Source organism: Oreochromis aureus, linkage group 19, assembly GCF_013358895.1.
Source record: "Oreochromis aureus strain Israel breed Guangdong linkage group 19, ZZ_aureus, whole genome shotgun sequence".
Lineage (NCBI taxonomy): Eukaryota > Metazoa > Chordata > Actinopteri > Cichliformes > Cichlidae > Oreochromis > Oreochromis aureus.
Genome location: NC_052960.1, coordinates 2,113,066 through 2,132,373, shown reverse-complemented (window position 1 = coordinate 2,132,373; position 19,308 = coordinate 2,113,066). Strand labels below are relative to the sequence as shown.

The 19,308-nt window shown below is 46.6% G+C and overlaps 2 protein-coding genes across 9 annotated transcripts in view; both read left to right on the top strand.

The window, feature by feature from the left end:
• LOC116310428 (AT-rich interactive domain-containing protein 1B-like) overlaps positions 1-10,814 on the top strand; it is a 157,861-nt gene extending 147,047 nt beyond the window's left edge. For 3 of the 6 annotated variants that reach the window (XM_039603463.1, XM_039603464.1, XM_039603458.1), the window contains 8 exons: positions 1,747-1,888; positions 3,826-3,995; positions 4,906-5,038; positions 5,153-5,284; positions 5,383-5,458; positions 6,220-6,946; positions 7,247-7,377; positions 7,635-10,814. In XM_039603463.1, the coding sequence (XP_039459397.1) occupies positions 1,747-1,888; positions 3,826-3,995; positions 4,906-5,038; positions 5,153-5,284; positions 5,383-5,458; positions 6,220-6,946; positions 7,247-7,377; positions 7,635-9,419 (3,296 nt within the window). In that variant the 3' untranslated portion in view covers positions 9,420-10,814. The remainder of the gene's footprint in view (positions 1-1,746; positions 1,889-3,825; positions 3,996-4,905; positions 5,039-5,152; positions 5,285-5,382; positions 5,459-6,219; positions 6,947-7,246; positions 7,378-7,634) is intronic. The other 3 variants (XM_039603461.1, XM_039603459.1, XM_039603462.1) reach the window with 3 other exon arrangements.
• Positions 10,815-18,265: 7,451 nt separating this feature from the next.
• Positions 18,266-19,308, top strand: part of LOC116310466 (palmitoyltransferase ZDHHC14-like) — a 48,506-nt gene continuing 47,463 nt past the window's right edge. The window contains exon 1 of one of the 3 annotated variants that reach the window (XM_031727244.2): positions 18,266-18,882. The gene's annotated coding sequence lies outside the window, so the exon portion shown is untranslated. The other 2 variants (XM_031727252.2, XM_031727261.2) reach the window with 2 other exon arrangements.

Here is a 19,308-nt window from a genome sequence, read left to right as displayed (position 1 = left end):
GTTTTGAAAACTATGAATAGAACGAAATGTTTGCAGTTTGTAATATAGACAAAGTTTAATTTAAGTGAAAGAAACTTAATAAATTTAACCATCGTGCAATAATGTTTGATGTTTAAGAAGCAGGCAGACTGAATATGCATAATTACCTTTGTATTTATAAATTTATATAAATATGCGAAAAGACTTTTTAATTACTGCACTTGCACATAAAAAGGGAAAATTGTGTTATGAAAAGAAGTCCGTATCGCACGTGCACACGGCAGGAAAACGTTTTTGTCCTTCGCTCGGTGTTAATGCGCTCGCTGCCTCTGTGCGCTTTGAACTGCCCCACTGACTCCCTGCCAGCCTATATATAGACTGACAGCCCAGTGATGTCACTGAGGTAGTGTGTCCAGCAGGGCGGGTGGAGGTGGCGGCGGTGGCGGTGGGGTGTGGGAAGTGATTAATGAGGGCTGGAATGTAGAACGTAAACAAACCCGACCTCGCCGTCACCTTTCATTCACAAAACAGCTCAGCTGACTGACTTTTTTTCCCCCTTCTCCACCCCACCCCCACCCTCCCCCTTAACCGCTGCCACCCCTCTGGATTATGTCACCCGCTGACACACAAGCTTTTGTGTGCGCACACATCAAACATCAGCCACACACACTTTTCCCCCTCACGTCTCGCTCTAAAAGACGAGCAGAGGGCACTTAAGTTCACGCTCTCCTCTGCCTCCCCTCCATCCTCATACCACCACCACCCCCACCGCCGCCGCTCTTAAAGAATGGTAAACCTCTTAACCCCGACTGACCCTGAAATTGTTTGCACTTCCCCGCACGTGCTTTCCGTTTGACGCCGGGATATCCCAGGAAGTGAAGAATCCCTGATGCTCGCTGACCCCTCTTTGCCCCCTCTCCTACCTCCTGCTCATAATCATGGGATAACCATCTCTCCCTGTCTCGCTCTCCTTCTCTCCGTCTCCTGTGATGTAGAGGGTATCATTGAATAATTCAGAATTAGCATGAATTTTTAAAGCTTAAGTCTTTCTGTGGAAACGTGTGGTGCAGGGAAAGGCCACTCAGGATCTTCGAGAGAAAGGCTTCTTACACTAAATGCTCATTAGGACGCTTTCATATTCTCTCTGTCTCCGTCTTTGTCATGATTTCACTGGAACGCTCCGCGTCTTCTGTTAAACCTGCTCCTGGGAATTTGGATCCGTTGCTCTTATCAGGCTGGGGGTTCAAATTTCTTCTAATTGCCTCATCATCAGGAGTTTAGGTGTCATAACAAAAGTTCACACTAACCCGCTCTTAACCCCAGTCTGAGTTTCTGTGTGAAAGCTTCCTGAAGCGTTAGCTTGAACATGTCATGACTCCCTCACATTGGCTGTTTAATTTTCCATCTCATACATCTGAGGCCTCGAGCTTAGCTCGCCAACTTAAGTCGATGGCACACAAAAACAAAAAAATCCAGCTAAACCGTCTTCAGACAGCTTTCACATTAAGAGCAGGTCTGTGACATCCCTTCCCTCTTCCTCCTGCCTCCTCATCCTCCGCTCGCCTCCTGTAGGCTCACGTCTCGTGTAGGGCATCGCTGCGAGTGCTTTGGCCTTAAGCCCAAAGTTGTCTCCCTAATACGGCACATCGCTGCAGTAAAACCAGCTCTAACTCAACTTCCAGATCTGAAGACTTGTGGAAGACCAACAGTGTGAATGTGTTCTTACGATACAGAACTTGTATTAATACTCCTACTTCTGTCTCCCAGCTAATTCAGGCGGCTCCCTCCAGGGCCCACAGACGCCTCAGTCCTCTGCCAGCAGCTCTACAGCAGAGGCAGCGGGGGACCTGAAGCCCCCCACACCTGCCACCACCCCCCTGGGACAGGTCACACCACTGCCCCCCAACAGGTACAGACAGATGCTCCTGGTGCTGCATTTACTGACGTGTGCTGCTGACTCATTTGCTGTTTCTCTAAAATAAGTTGTGTGGCTGTGTGATATCGTTTGTGTGTCAGCACAGTCTGTCTGCTGATGTGTGGTATCCAAAAGTGTGAACATTGTCTCTAAAATTAAACAACAGCGTAGTGGAGTGAGCTTTAAATAAGGGGATGCTCTCAGTGTGCTGCTATGTTTAGGTGAGACTGGGATGTGTGATTTCGCTTCTTTTTGCTCTTTATGTGACGATCTGAGTCGCCCGCCTTCATCTCTGCTGCTTTTAATTATAAACAGCAACAATCACATTTGCTGAGCCTGAGTGTTTAATCAGTGATGGGATAGTTGGTGTCCGAGCTCTTTACCTGGATGTTACTATTTTATGCTTCATATTTTAGATCAAAGGTTTTACTTTGCACACTGACTGACGGCCTCTAGTCACGTTTAAATTTAAGGTTTTTTCGTACACATCACAGCGAGGCTCTCAAACTTCGTTTCATTCAGGGACACGCTGGGACACGCTGGGCCACACTGGACAGTTAATTGATGTGTTTTAATCTGGTATAAAAAGCGTGTCCCCCATAGCCTCCTCACAGGCCTCCCAGTCAAGTCAACAAAAGCCAACAAAAAAGTTATCGACTCGATTTATTCACACAAAATAAAACAGTTTTGTTGTTGGACCTGAATTCTCCGATTTCCTGTTTCAGTCCTGTCCTTGTTTCCACATTAAAAACCTAAAAAAAAATGACTTAAGTTGCTTAACTCTGACCTCTGAGTCATTCATGCATAAAAAAGCTCCTAGCAGATGAAACTGTGTTGTCTCTACACATAACAGACAACCTAGCAAAGAGACTATTTTAGTCTTCATGTCACAAAAACACATCATTTGGTCTCATTTTGTTACTGTCCTCGCTTGAGTCTGTGAAAAATACCAAAGATAACACGCTTTGACATAAAATAGTATTTTTGTACCAACAAGGTGATTCCTAAAAAGCTGTGAGCTGAAGAGCTGGCTTATCTCAGCGTGGTGTGCATTGTGTCCTTAAAAAATTTGAGGAAACTGAACAAAAATAAGAAAAAAAGTAAAGACCTGATTCAGGATCTGAAAGATGTATTTGGACCTTCAGCCGATCCATCTACTGCTCACTGAAGCTTCATCAGAAATGTTCTCAGTGGAGCAGGTCTGATGGTGTGAGGAGTATAAATTTGAAAAGCTTTGGTTCAAATCATGGTCAGTATGTATGAGGAGGTCAGGAGGGGGTCCAACAGTGAGTCTGCAGCCATCTGTGAAGCACGGTGGAGGTTTGAGCTGCATTTCAGCTGGTGGTGTTGGGATCTTGTCACGAATGCAGAAAAGTACCATCAGATTTTGATCCACCATGCAATAACATGTGGAGAGCATGACAGTGAAGCACACAGGAAAACACCATCAGTGTCGCCAGAGCCCGGACCTCAGCATTACTGAGGCAGCGTGGGATCATCCTGACAGAGAACACAATAAAAGGCAGAACCATCCAAAGAAGAGCTTAGAACATCCTGGAGAACCCACCTGAGAAATCACAGCAATCCGCCTCACAGAGTTGAGTCTGTGCTGAAGGATAAAGGCGCTCACACCAAATGATGACCGTCAGGCTCGTTGGAACTGTGCAAACTGTTTGTGCCTCATATTCTGTATTTCTGTGTGTCTGCACGTTTCAGTAAATCTCTGCACCTTTTTCCATTTTCAAAGGAAAATTTAAAAAAACATGAGGAGTGGCTCAAATAATTAAAATGACCAAATACTATTACCTCTGAAGTATATGTCACGATTAACTCCTGCTATTAAAAAATGAAACTGACAACATTATTGTTTTTGTATCCAAACATTCAGTGTGTTGTGTCGGTGCCTCTCATCCCCCCCCCCTCACTTCCAGGAGCAGTGTGAGCGTGCAGGACCCCTTCTCAGAGGTGAGCGACCCGGCCTTCCAGAAGCGGACTCCCGCCCTGCCCCCCTCGGCTCCGTACCAGCAGGGCCTCAGCATGCCTGACATGATGATGAGGATGCAGTACGATGCCAAGGACCCCTTCGCCGGGATGAGGAAGAGTGAGTGAGACACATGGAGTAATAAACCTCCACCCAAACCCGATTCTCCATTTTTACTTTCCTTAGTTGAACTCTGAGGGAACAGCATTGTTCTGAGATTCATTTAATCCACAGGTACGACAAATCAGGGGGGTCGTTTTCAACTTCATCCTTAAACTGTGCAAAAGCTTTGATTTCACTTTGTCAAAGTGAATCATGTTTCCCAAAGACAATGGGCTTTCATCTGTTTCAGTGGTCTAATTTATTATCTTGTCACTGTGTCATCTTACATCAGGACAGGTGTGTGTGTGTGTGTGTGTGTGTGTGTGTGTGTGTGTGTGTGTGTGTGTGTGTGTGTGTGTGTGTGTGTGTGTGTGTGTGTGTGTGTGTGTGTGTTTTCCTACTAGAAGTATGAAAAAAGATGAGAACTGTTTGTCGCTTTATCCAAAACACACCAGCTCGTTTTAAGTTCTTGTAGCTTAGTCTTCGTCTCATCCTAACTTTGTTCCTCCTTTTCATCCTCTTGTTTCCAACCTTTCATCCTTCCCCCCGCTGTGAAGCACCTGCTTCGACCAACTCGTGTGGTTTGGTTTTCAGAACAAACAGGAGTTTTAGAAAGAATGGCGGCTCCTCTGAAGGCTGGAGAGAATGGAGTCTGAATGAATAATATGGTGGATGATAGCTGCATAACAACTCAGAACAATAGGTTTAATCATGCAAAGTGGAGAATATTCATAGAGGCATGCTGCCACCTGCTGGTCAGCAGAAACATGGTTCATGCATTCAGAAATGCACATTTAGCTGCTGTTGGATATTTCCAGGAAAATTAAACCATTTCCCCTCCTTGTTCTTTCACTGCTATATCGTCATGCGTTCATATAATTTCAATTATGAGGTCCAGTCTAACGTCTTTGCTTTCCTTCCTCCACAGTGGCAGGAGCCGATCCTTATATTCCAGCCCAGATGCCCGGAAGCGGTATGCAGGACATGTATGGTCGACCCCCATCAGCCCTGAGCATGAGCCAAAGGTCGCAGTACCCGTATGGGCCGGGCTACGACAGGAGGTGGGTATAAAAAACACAAAGTGGGGGAATCAGTTTCCTCTTTTTTATTCTGTCCTGAACGTCGGCCCGTGGTGTACTGCACAGCATCAGTAAAGCATGTCCTGCTGTCTTTAGACCGGACCATATGATGGGGATGGAGGGGACCATGGGCCCCCCTGGGAGCCAGAACAACATGGGACCTTCCAACAGTGAGGGCAGCATGTACTCACCCAGCAGATACTCCTCACAGCAGAGGTCAGCGCTCTCGTACGTGTCTCCAGCAGAGTGTGCGTGCCTCTCTGGAGGCCTGTGCTCTGTAACAATCAGTGAGTGATACTCTCTTTCCCCTCTGTCCTCTGCTTCAGACACGACGGCTACGGGCAGCAGTATTCCAACATGCCATACGGGATGCATCCATCTGGGATGTACCCACAGCAGCAGGTGAGACAGCTCATCACGGCGCTCTCAGTCATTCTTCTGGAGTTTTACTGTAATCATACCTGCTGTGAACAAGACATTTGATTAGAGTGTCAAATCTCAGCCCAGAGATAATAAATTAATAAGATAGCAGCACAGTGGGTGGGATGTGTTTTGTGACTGTGGTTGTTTCTTGTTGTCGTTATGATCACAATCAATTTCTCCTTTTTTGAACCATCAGAATGAAGTAAAGCAGAGCGATGATTGCTTGTTTTGAGTCGTTCCTAATAATGACCCTCATGAATGGGCCTAATCAATGGTCCTCTCTCGCCGGTGCACGTCATTTGTCAAACTGAAGATTATTAGCGGCGTAATTATGGTGTCGAGTAGAACTGTTTCTCTGTGTCTCGGAGGAAAATAGTGTGAGGTAATTGGCCATTAGGTGACCGCTCTGAGCAGAATCCAGCGCATGTTTTTGCGGCGTCCTGCAGCGTTTCTGCCACACGAGCGTGGTTTCAGATTTAGTTCACAACTCAGAATATTTCAGGTCTTTGATAGATCGGCGGAGCTCCCGGCTGGAGATGTAATGGAGCATTCCAGTAAAATAATTATGATAATGGAAGTACGAGCCGCGCGCCACACCTCTCGCCCACTGACAGGTGGATGTGAAGAAAAAGGATGGATGCTCTCGTGAGCTTCATGTGCACGTCTCGTGGAAGCATGTTTTCATCGTGTGATTGCTTTTTGTTAAGCGTCGTCGCTAATGATCTCCCCCGTTGCTTCAGCAGGGCTACAAACGTCCGCTGGATGGAATGTACGGCCCCCCGCCCAAGAGACACGAGGGCGACATGTACGCCATGCAGTACACCAACCAGCAGCCGGACATGTACAACCACTATGGCAGCGGTTACTCTGAACACAGACCGCTCCAGGGACAGTTCCCCTACCCGTACCCCCGCGACCGTATGGCCCCCTCGGGCCAGAGCCAGCACAGTATGCTGGGCGGGGGCCCCCCTCCTAATCACGCTGCCGACGGGCCCAACATGTGGCCTTCGAGGACAGACCTCGGCTACCCCTACCCCAGCAGGCCGGGATCACAAATGCCCCCGTACGGCTCGATGGGCAGAGACGACATGGACGGGCGGCCCGGGCCGGAGCAGTGGCACCGGCAGTCTCCGTACATGTCATCATCGGGCGGCATGCCCCCCCTGTCCTCACGCCAGCCGTCGTCTTATTCCAACTCCCCGTCCATGGCCAACCACCTGCCCAGAGCGCCGAGCCCAGGGGCCTTCCAGCGCTCCATGGACTCTCGACTGTCCCCCAGCAAAGCGCCTTTCATGTCCCCCATGAAGATGCCTAAACCCGGCCTGGCCATGATGGGATCGCAGGGCGGTGGACCCATGGGGCAGTTTCCTCCTAATCTGAGGAGGGACCTTAACTACCCACCGGGTTCAGTGGAGGGCACCCTGCCGATTCTCAAGCCTCGACGCAAGCTAACATCCAAGGACAGTGGTAAGATCGTTTTTTAGGTTCTAAGTGACAACATATTTGCAGCTTGTTTAAACCTGGTTCTTCTCCGGTGGAAGGTTGTAGTTTTCCGTGTTTTCCAGCTGTAAAGAAACTGTGTTTTAGCTCCGCTAGCGCTGCACTGGTACAGCTCATTGTCAGCTAACAGTAGCACAACATGAGGCAAATTTTATCAAAGAAATTACAACCATCTACTTTGGTTAGCGTCCCTCTTATCTTCGGGGCGACGTTTGATTGCCAGTTTTTTTCTTCCTGGTTCCAAAAATCCCACTCTTTTAATCCCAGGAACGCCTGAGGCCTGGCGCGTGATGATGTCTCTGAAGTCTGGCCTGCTGGCAGAGAGCACGTGGGCGCTAGATACCATCAATATCCTGCTGTACGATGACAGCACAGTGGCCTCCTTTAACCTCTCCCAGGTAAAACTGATTGAATGACCCACAGAAAAGAGCATGCTGTGACAGCACAGAGCCTTTCTTTATCACCATCTTCTAGATCCTGTTTTTCTTTTGCAATAAAACTCCATGAGATTGAAGTCAGTTATGCACTTCTGAGGTTTTGCAGTATTATATCTACTTAAAAATTCTTGGCTCGTATTCATCGTCTGGGACTACTTGATAGCTCGTCTGACTTCTTTCTGCTCAGCGTTGATCACATTTTATTTTTCTCTGTCCAGTTGCCTGGATTCCTCGAGCTGATCGTCGAGTACTTCCGCCGTTGCTTGATTCAGATCTTTGGCATCCTGGAAGAGTTTGAGGTGGGGACTAAGAAACGGTCCTCAAGTCCAGCGTCTGCACAGAAAGAAAGACCTGAGTGGGATTCTGGCTCTCCTGTCCAGCCTGAGCTCTCCAAAGCCGAGGAGACCCAGGTGGAGCATGCCGAGGGCGTCACGGAGGAAGTGACACCTGTCGCTGCAGAGCCGGCCAAGGTGAACTGCGAAACAGAGGAGTCCAACATGAGCGTTAGCAGGGAGGACAAGAGTGGAGAAGATGGTGAAAAGGAGGGAAAAGAAGAAGAAGAGGAGGCAGCAGAGGGTGAAGCAGAGTCCGTGGATCGGCCCGCAGCAGAGGGACAGCCTAAACCCAAACAAGCCAGCAAATACGACAAGTTCCCCATCAAGATTGTTCACAAAGAGGACCTGAGGGACGACATGTCCGGTTACCTCACAGAGTTTACCAGCGGGCTGCGGCATTGGCAGGCGGGTGGAGGCGACTCCACAGCACACATTCAGACACACTTTGAACCCCGGAGCGAAGGGCCCGAGGATGAAGACAGGAGAAACAAGAGCAAACAGGAGAATAAGATGGACCACGAAAAGAAGCAACCTCTGAAAAACATCACCGCGACTATCGACGACGTTCTGTGCGCCCGCGTTGACGCCCTCGCTTACGGCCACCCCGCGCGCTCCTTGCCCTCGTACCCCTTCAGGGTGCACCCAGATGGGGAGGAGGACCACATCACCTTGCTGGAGGATGAGCCACGCTGCCTGGACGAGGCTCCGCTCACCACCACGTCTGCCTGGCAGGACTCGCTGTCCAAGCGGTGCATCTGCGTCTCCAACATCGTGCGGAGTCTGTCCTTTATCCCTGGGAATGACTTGGACATGTCCCGCCACCCTGCTCTGGTTCTTCTGCTGGGCAGGCTGCTTCTGCTGCACCACGTGCACCCCGAGAGGAACAGGTTACCTCCCAGCTTCCAAAGAGACGAGCAGCAGGAGCGGGGGCTGTCGAGCAGTAAGGACGAGTGGTGGTGGGAGTGTCTGAGTCTGCTCAGGGAGAACGCCATGGTCACTCTGGCCAACATCGCTGGCCAGTTGGATCTCTCCACTTACCCAGATACCATCTGCCTTCCCATCCTGGACGGCCTCCTCCACTGGATGGTTTGCCCCTCAGCCGAAGCCCAGGACCCCTTTCCGTCGGCTGGACCCCATTCTCAGCTCACCCCCCAGAGGCTGGTGCTGGAATGCCTCTGCAAGCTGAGCATCCAGGAGGGCAACGTGGACCTCCTGCTGGCAACGCCGCCATTCAGCCGACAGGAGAAACTGTTCACGGTCCTGGTGCGCTACGTGGGTCAGAGGAAGGCCCAGGTGTACAGGGAGATGGCGGTGGCTGTGCTCTCCCACCTGGCACAGGGAGACCCCACAGCGGCGCGTGCCATAGCCATGCAGAAGGGCAGCGTGGGTAACCTGGTAGTTTTCTTGGAGGACGGCGTTAGCATGGCGCAGTATCAGCAGAACCCTCACAGCCTGCTGCACATGGGCCACCCTCCCATGGACCCGCCCAGTATAAACATGATGTGCAGAGCAGCTAAAGGCCTCCTGGCTATGGCCAAAGTGCAAGAGAACAAGAAAGAGTTTGTACTGTATGAAAGCAGATTATTAGACATCTCCATCTCCTCGGTGCTCAATGTGGGAGTGGTTGCCATTATTTGCCAAGTCCTGTTTCACTTGGGGAAGTTATGACATGAGGAGAGGCGGGACTGGCGCGGCACACGCTGAGGCTAACCAGATATTTCTGTGGTTTTTCTATTTTTATTTATTAAAATGACAGAAAATGTTTGTGTTTTTTTAAAAGAAGTATCCACATAAACAAAATGTCTCTATCTATATACATATATATATAAATATATATATATGTATAGCTTCTGGGCAATGTCGGGATTTGAAAGCTCGTTTTAATACAAATATTTAATACCTGCTGGTGTTGGATTGCTGCGTTTGATATTTTGGTTTGGCATTATTTTCTTTTGTTCCTTTGTTTACTTTTTCAGCCAAAGCTGCCACCAGATCTTGGTGCTCAATTCTGTGGTTCCTTTAGAGTCGATGAGATGTTTTTCAGTTTTATAAACGCCAATATGCTCATCAACATTTTGTTAATGGAGAGTATTTATTTAAAATGTGACACTGTACAGTAGTTTGAACTTTTTGCCAACAGCGGTGGAGGAAAAAAACACAAAGAAAACACTGAGTTTTTAAACTGAAACGTCTCCATCGCTGGAACATACGTTGTGCAATAGGACTTGGAGCAAGTTGTCCCTTTGAAAACCAGAGGATGTAAAAGCTTCTGACACCCGCAGTGTGCGCTCAAGGCCACGAGGAGGCAGCATTGCACCAGCCAATCGACATCAGAGAAGCGCATCCGTCAGAGAAGCGTCTAATTTATCAATCATAGCCTCAATGACTTTCACAGATGAACTTTGTGTTTCCTGATCACTTGTGTTATGTCTGTATTTTTTCATCACTGTGTATATAAACTGTTGTACACACGATTCTTTCGGTCTTTATCTAGCATAGCAGGAGACGGGACTTTCTGACTATTATAACAAATGCTTTTATTGTTGGTAAATTTGGTATTGTTATTATACATATTTTGTTAATGGGGTCAAATATTTGAACATGGCAGATGTATCTGATGTTTCACCGTTCAAAAAAAACACACAAAAACAACAAAAAAAGAAGAAAAAAATCCTGTATGCGTTGTATTATAGCTGAGAAAACAATCGCTTTGGTAATGAAACGTGGAAGTGCCAGGGTGAGAGGATGACTGTGGAGACGCCACGCGAGGAAACCGAACATGTTTCTGTTTGTTCCTGTCCTCCGTTCATGTCAGTGGGCATATTTTTGAATCTACACGATGCTCGAAAACAAAACACGTGAAAAGATCCATCAAAACGTCCTGAAAGCTCATTGTAAAAAATGCCTTTTTTCATATGACTCCATGTCTTTTATTCAGTATACACATTTATACTCTGTGCTGCACATGTCACAAATAAATGTACGATGAACATCGTTAAGCACTGGAGACGTTGCATTATGTCCAGACAATCTTAGGCCAATAAAACAAACATCAACTGCTTACGTGGGCTGTCTTTTATTGGTTTCATCCAGATTCTTTGTGGCACAGATTCAAAAAGGTGCTGGAAACATCTGAGAGTTTGGTCTGCAGCAATCTAAAGTTCCTGCAGATTTGTCAGTTGCATCCGTAACGAGAATCCCCCGTTTCACCGCATCCCAAAGGTGCTCTGTTGGATCGCGATGGACACTGTGGAGGCCGTTAGAGTACAGTGAACTCAACAAACCAGTTTGAGAGGATTTGAGCTTCATGGCATGGTGGGCAGAAGATGGTAGACTGGTCTAAAGGGACGGACATCACTTGGGTAGGCTGTGGAGCTTTAATGATGCTCAGCTGGTGCTCAGGGGCCCAAACTGTGGCGAGAAACTATCCCCACATCGTCACACCCCCACCATCCTATCCTTGTAATGATCAGCTGTTGGTACGAGGCAGGATGGATCCATGCTTCTGGTTGTTTACACCAAACTCAGACTCTAATCCAAATGTTGCAGCAGAGAAAGACTCATCAGATCACGAAACGTCGTTCCATCGTCTGTTGTCCAGTTTTGGTGAGCCTGTGTGGACTGTAGCTCCAGTTCTCCTCTGACATCAACAAGGATTTTCTCCTGGAGAGCCCCTGCTCGCTGGATTTTTATGTAAACCATAGCTGTTTGGGAAAGTCCAGCAGATCAGCCCGCCTGGCACCAACAACCACACCACATTCAAAACACCTCAGCAGCTCGTCTTCACCACCACCCAAAAGCATCCATTAGTTGCAGACATATGATTGGCTGATTACATATTTGTGTTAATGCAACAATATCCAATGGTGTCCCTAATAAAGTGTATAAGTGAGCACGGTGATAAGTTGCTGTTGGGAAGAGTAAAAAGCAGAATGTGATGATTCTCCTGAAAGCTGACTGTTTCTTGGACAACGTGCTGATTATTGTTACAAAATGTAGATCACAGCAACTCTCAGGCTGTGTATCTAACGCAGGTCTGGGCATCAGTCCCGCCCTTCAGTTAGAGTCAGATTTTATTGTGTCATGGATCATCTCAGTCTTCAGGCGCTGCAGAAACACCAGCTCTCAGATTCACTGGACTCAAAGCCAGCGCTTTAAAGCCAAACTAAAGAAAGAATTCATCTCACAGCCTCGACCTGATAAACATACAAGTAATTATATTACAAGTATTAATATCAAGTAGAAAACATACTACTGGGTGCCATGAGAACAGTTTTATTACTCCATCTGGAAGTTTCCTCATAGCCGTAGAGAAAAGACAGCTGTTTGTTATCTTCTGTTCTTTTTTCTTTGTTGTGGTTTGTTTGTTTTCCACTACACACACAGTGCTAAGTTATCATATTTGTCCTGGCATTTCTCTGTACGTGCTGTTAATTGTGTTGTTTAGCACAACTGAGGTCCTGGATCAAGGTGTTTCAGCCCAAACAGATCTATCGAGCAGTGTCGCTGCACGGTCACGGAAAATCAGCCCATGCAGGGCTTAGATCAGTTATTTACACCCATTTTCTTAGTTAACTCTGCTAATTGTGATTAAAAATATTCTGTTTTTGTGCTGCACACTTAGATCAATTCCAGATCATGGGAGGTACAGCTACCCCGTCTCTTTGCTGCTGCTTCCCATCTGTTGTACACATTACTCCCTCGCTTTCAGAAAGCCTCCATAATTAATAGTTTCACTCATTTTGGTTTCAATTTTTTTACAGCTCACTTTGGAATTAGTTCATTAAAATGTGCAAAATTAACCAGCACAGTTAAATCAAAGAACTAAGCTGGATTCAGAGATGTAGCATCTGAGTCTTTTTAGAGATGGAATTATATTTATTCTAATCTGCTCTCAGAGGAGGAACACTGAGCTCATAAAACCTTACATATGTGCATGTTATCATCATAGTTTAGTCAGACAACATAAGCAACAGTCACTCTGTGTTTCCCCCTGTTTTCAGGCTTTTCACGTTAAAACACTCAGTTTGTGTTTGACCTTAGACAACTCGAGCTTTACAAGCTTTTACTGTACGAGTCGACATAAACGTCTCAGTCTTACATCAAAGATGATAATGTTGTGACGAATGATAGAAAGCTCATTTCTTATTCTCTCCAGAAATGCTAATCTGCTGTGTTTCATTCATTATCACAGGTTATAAAGGTTCCTCTGTTAATGAAGACGTGCACATGTGCAAACACGATCATCAGAAGTGCTTTTAGGAGCAGAGACACATGACTGATGCACTCTATGTACCCCCTGACTTTATTGCGTCCTCTAGCAGTGTTTCCAAGAAGGACACAAATACCATCAACCACACTTGAGTTTTTACTGAATAGAGTCTACAGTTTGTTTGGTGTTTTCTCTTTTTTTGTGTCTCCCCAGTGTCGTTACTTCCTCTTTAGTTGGAATTTTGACATCTTTCTCTCGTCTTCCTTTGCCAGGGGAAACATGGGCATGAAATCAAGTCCTATTTTAAGCTGATTTTAATAATAACATTTCTGAGGTTAACAACACAGCCGATAAGTGGTCCCATCACAGGTTTGGCTTCAAAGAATGAGAGCGAGTCTGGCTGCTTGACAGCAGAGAAGTGTGATCACTCATCTTCGTCTTATTTAACTCTCACTGACACTTTAAAATTAATTACAGCCTGCCTGAGACGTGGTTAACAGTTTGATTGATCTCTAACTGAAGCCAGTTTCAGCAGAGAAGGAAATGACTGATATCCTTCTGAGCGCATCTTACAGGTACACACCTGCACATTATAAATAGCGCCCACATACTTCAGAGTGTTTTTGATTTCAGCCCGTCATTCAGAGTTTGGAGGGAAAGTGGGCTGCTGTACTTTTTTGGTGATGGAGGATGCGTTTCACGTAGGCAGCCAAGCGCAGGAGAAAACCTCCCACTCTCCCGTGCCTCTGAAAAGCTGAGTCATTGAGCTCTGACAGGATGGATGTGGTGGCCGGGAGGAAACCGAGCCTGTCATTGGCTACCGCTGGCTGGGGTCCGCTGCCTTGCTGCCTCTCACTGCTCTCGTTGGTAGATTAATGAGCACTGGGTGGAAACAAAACAGACAGGACTGACCTTTCTAGTGATGTGCTACAGTACACGTAAGGCAGCAGTGATGAGTCAGGTTTGACTTCATCCGGTAATTTTGACTATAGAGAGTATATTAGCCCCCTGATGAGGCTTTGAGCTCGTGTGTTCTTTCATTCAGTCCAGCTTTTTAAACTAAACAATACTGTCTGCACGAGGCCTTGGCAGGATGTCAGTCAAGCCTATGTTGTTCTTGGACTCTGACTCAAAGGGCCTATCATGTCCACCCGTTTGCCAACACAAACACGGCTCTTGCCGTATGTCATCAGGCTGCTTAACGAGCTCCGCGGTTAAAGAATTAGTCTGGAGGCCTTACAGATCATTAGCAACCATTACAAACATCCACAGCTTTGCAGCAGATCAAGTGTGGCATGTGCCACTTGGTGGATTCACATGGCCGGTGGTGAAAGCTTTGCTCGCCCTCAATCTGCAGATGCATGACGGAAGCATGTCGCAGCAGGGTAAAAGACCACTTCCTCGGAAAGCACACCGTGGCTGCTCGCTCTGCACTCACACGGGGGGGAGCGTGTTAAACCTACAGCCTGAGACCGGGCGCGGCATGGCAAACACGAAACCCAGCTTTCACATAAAAAATGCATTTGCAGGCTAGAAAAGTGCAACGAGAACACACACTTTCCTTCCTTGCATGGTGTTTGATTCTGGCCAATTAAGTCCTCTCACATTACAGGAAAAGCAGCAGGGCTCTTTTCAGAGAAAGTGGATAATTGCAGCCAATGACTGATGATGAGGAGGTGTGTGTGTGTGTGTGAGGGGAGCATGGATGACAGAAGAACTGTGGGCTGATGATGAAATCATCTGTACTAATCTAGCTGAACAGGAAATTGCGTCACAGCTGAACTGCACTTGGCATCTCAGCAAGCACGAGTTATGTGCAGCATGGCTGCCTGTTTTCAGTAGAAACAGTAAATATGAGCAGTGGTGGCTCCATTTAACAAACAATTTACTCTCAGCAAATGTTTGTTGTATCTGTCTTCAGCGCTCCTCCTTCCTGGTTAACCTGCGTGTTAGGACGTTCCTGAGGACATGCTGAGGGACATTTTTGAAGGTTAATGTTTCTTTGCAGGTGAGGACTATAAAGAGACCTTCAACCTAATATATGGAGTTTGCTGGAGGACACTTAAACCTGTGACACACAATATTTCACTGACTCACTGACCATTTTATTAGAGTTGGCTGAAATCGTCAGTGTGATATGAGAACCTTAATATCAATGGTCTGTGTTATATGCACTGCATATATGAATTATTGTCTCACCCTGGAGCTGCGCAAAAGACCAGTACACATTTAACTGACTGGAACTGGAGCAAAGTAATAATACAGTGAATATGAAGTGACTATATATAAATGCTACTTCAGCTGTGCTGTCATCAGTTTTAAAGGGACAGTCATGATAGAAATCTATGGTGAAACTACTTCATTTTATTTAGTTTCTTTGCTTGTTGCAGTACCACAGCAGGCCACTTGGATCTGCTTCTCTGGGTCCACCTTAAGCTGTGTATACACGCACGCTGCACGTAGTCAGGAACATATATAAACCTGCATTCTTTTCAATGACCACCAAAAACTAAAGAGTCATAAACGATTGTGCTCATTGGCTAACAATGTTCGACTGACATGACATTTGAGTTTATTTCAATTCAATTTTATTTATAAAGTTCCAAACAACTAATGACTAAATGCAAAAAAAGAATCTCATGTCTGAACAGAGACATGAGAGTGAAGGTGAGAGGTGAGTGAAGAGGAAACAGTGCATCATGGGAATCCCCGGCAGCCTACGTCTATTGCAGCATAACTAAGGGAGGAGTCAGGGTCACCTGGTCCAGCCCTAACTATATGCTTTAGCAAAAAGGAAAGTTTGAAGCCTGATCTTAAAAGTAGAGATAGTGTCTGTCTCCCGAATCCAAACTGGAAGCTGGTTCCACAGAAGAGGGGCCTGAAAACTGAAGGCTCTCCCTCCCATTCTACTTTTAAATACTCTAGGAACAACAAGTAAGCCTGCAGTGTGAGAGCGAAGTGCTCTAATAGGGTGATATGGTACTACAAGGTCATTAAGATAAGATGGGGCCTGATTATTTAAGACCTTGTATGTGAGGAGCAGGATTTTGAATTCAATTCTGGATTTAACAGGAAGCCAATGAAGGGAAGCCAAAACAGGAGAAATCTGCTCTCTCTTTCTAGTCCCTGTCAGGACTCTTGCTGCAGCATTTTGGATTAACTGAAGGCTTTTCAGGGAGTTTTAGGACACGAGTGTATTGTTTCACAGTCAGATCTCATCATCCAGAAATACTAAGTTTACCTCGAGACTTCATAACAGGACTTCACTAAACAATGGGTAACATCCATATTTCATGCGGTCTATGATTGTGATGTTGCCCACTGTTTTGGGACTTTACATTTGAAACAGTTTGGCCGCTGCCAAATTTGTGTTTTAGAGCCAAAAGTTCCCATCATAGGACAAGAGAGTGGATCGCTACATTAAATTAGCAGGCTCTGTACGGGTGCGTTGCTCAGGCACAGATACTTTCTAATTAGTGCTCAGTAACACAGTCAGTTAGAACGAGGCTGGAGGAAGAGAAGTTTTTGGCACTTTGGCTTGGCTTTGGCTTCATTCCTCAGCAGTGGAGTTTGCTGTTTGGGTACTCACTGTGGAAAAAACCCAAACAAACCCTAGTGACACAAGTGAAGGTAAAACATGCAGAACAAAATGTTTGAGATGCCAACAAAGAAGAAAATCTAGTTGAGTTGGTGCAGCAGAAGCTTGTTTGTTCGATATCCGACTCCTATCACAACAGCTGCAAAGGAGCTGCAGCGCAGAAATGAACATCAGAGGAAACAGTCATGCCTCTTGGCCCCGATTCACTGGAGGAACCTGTAAAACCGCTAAAGTCTCACAGTGTGTAGGCACCTTTAATCTGATTTCCTCAGCCCACCTGTGGTTTGTATCCCCATTCAATCCTAGCAATGTACTAATCTTCAAAAATAGATCCTATCTGTCTAATTAGCCATTCAGATATAGTTTTTAAGCAGAGTCTGAATAACTGAGGCTGTCTGTATTCACACCTTCAAAGGAACATTTTGCCCGGTGGCTTTTGGTGCGTTATGGTGGAGCTGTGCACAAAGAAATATAGTTAATGAGGCCTTGGCTAGAGGCAACACAGCCAGTGCTTATTAAAAGGATCAAAACGATAGCTGTCTTTATTTATCTTTTTACTGTAAGGGAAATACAGCAAGCTGTTAAAAGTACAACTTATCCCCAATATTAGGTTGGGTTTTTACAGTCTGGGAACATTTGAGCTATCATCTGATAACAGAAGGAAAACCAGCATCTGGGTTTGAAAAGTTAAACCTGGATTTTTCTAATGACCAGCAGGGGGCAGCTGTTTGTGTTACAAATTAAAAGTCTGATTCTGTACATGTATATGGGACATCAGCCTGTGCTTCTGTAAGAAGGTTTCCATGATTTCATGGTCTCATTTGCTAGTTTCAGGTGTTGATTTAGTAAATTATGGTTCCCATTAGTATCCAGAAGCAGAATACAGCAGGCTATGCAATCAGATGGATCTACTTCAACAGAACAACAGACAATAACAATTCAATTCAGTTTTATTTATACAGCGGCAAATCACAACATCAGTCACCTCAAAGCACTTTATATTGTAAGGTAGACCGTACAATAATACCTACAGAGAAAAACTCAACAATCATATGACCCCCTATGAGCAAGCACTTTGGCAACAGTGGGAAGGAAAAACTCCCTTTTAACAGGAAGAAACCTCCGGCAGAACCAGGCTCAGGGAGGGGCGGGGCCATCTGCTGCGACCGGTCGGGGTGAGAGAAGGAAGACAGGATAAAGACATGCTGTTGAAGAACACTGTTGAACACTAGCAGCTAGCCATAGTTACTGTGATGTAACCCTGAGCTGAGTGTCTTTGCTTTTGCCACGTCTGGTGTTTTGTGATTGGGGAGAGAGGTGAATCGGGTCACTGAGCATAGCCGGAATCATCCTCCTTTCTAATACTTTCAATGATGATAATTTATAGAATAAGCTGTGTTTTTCTGAGCCTTCAGTTCATCAGGAAAATGTTTACAGAGGTGAGGGGCAGGGGGTCATTTTCCCATAGACTTTCATAGAATCTGTCTAATTTGCATCCACAAGTATCGCCCCCTGGTGACCACTAAAGAGAATGCAGGGTTGGGTTTTACTGTCCCTGAAGCCAACTCCACCTTTTTATACAGTCTATTGACACAGCGCAACGGTGGAGTTCAAACTGCACCCTATGCACGGTCACCTCGGCTCCACCTCTGGATACACCCCTGCTCCTGGGGATTCATTATTTCCCACCTTTCCCGAAACAACCACCCGGAGGATTCCGGAGCCCGTTTTGGGAAGCCCCACTTCAACGGCTCCTCCTCCCTGTGCATCTCATCAGTGTGGTGACTCGGGCTCCAGCCTGGGTGGAAGGGGAGGAGCAGGCTGAGTAGCTGTGTGCTCCGCTCCCATGTTGATGTTTGTTGTTTGCGAGGGTGGCAGCGACGTGCGTGGACAGGAACACGATGTGAGCGGAGGGCTGTCGACTGGCCTGGCGGCGCGTTTACCGGGAAAAGCTGCAACTTTTCTTCCCAATCTCTGGCTGGATGTTGACGGTATCCGCGGATGGTTGCTGTAGAAACAGTTGGCCATATGGCTGCTCGGTCCTGCTCGGTCGGTGTTGAGCGCAGGGACTCGTTGAGGATGCTGGAGCTCGTCTGAGAGCACCCCGCCGTGTGTGGAGCCGTGTCTGGATTTCCCTTCGCTTCCACAACCAACTTATTTTTTTTCTTTTCTTAAACCGACGAGCCAAATTAAAAACTCATTTGTTTAAACTTATTTTTTTTAAAGGATGGTGTCATTCGCTTTGTCCTCGGCTCGTAACAAACCCGGGTAACGAGAGGAGAAGCTACGCGACAACACACCGACACGACGACTTTCCCTCGGTGAGTCGGCTCGGCGGCGGGCGGAGCAGACACACACCACCCGGGATGTCTGTGACCGTTAAGCCGAGGAGTGCCCTCAAAGCTTCCCAGGCACCGTGCAGGACAGTTAGGAGTAAAAACATCGAAGTCAGTACTTGTAGGTGTGTGTGGGTGAGATGACTGGCCGGAGGGCTAGTCGTTAATTGCCAGAGTTGGCCAACGTGTATAACGACAACTTATCTCAGCAACTTGCTAGCCATGTTAGCTCCTTAGCGACACTTTGGATTCGGTTGCCGTGTCGTAGCTAGCCAGGTTGCTTGCTAACAGAGGGGCTGTTAACGTTAAGCTGTGGAATGTGAGCGTAAGTTAGCTAACTTTTTTAATGGCTAAATTTGCATTTTTTACGAACCCGGCTCCACAGCCAGGACTTGGGGAGCTACACAGGTG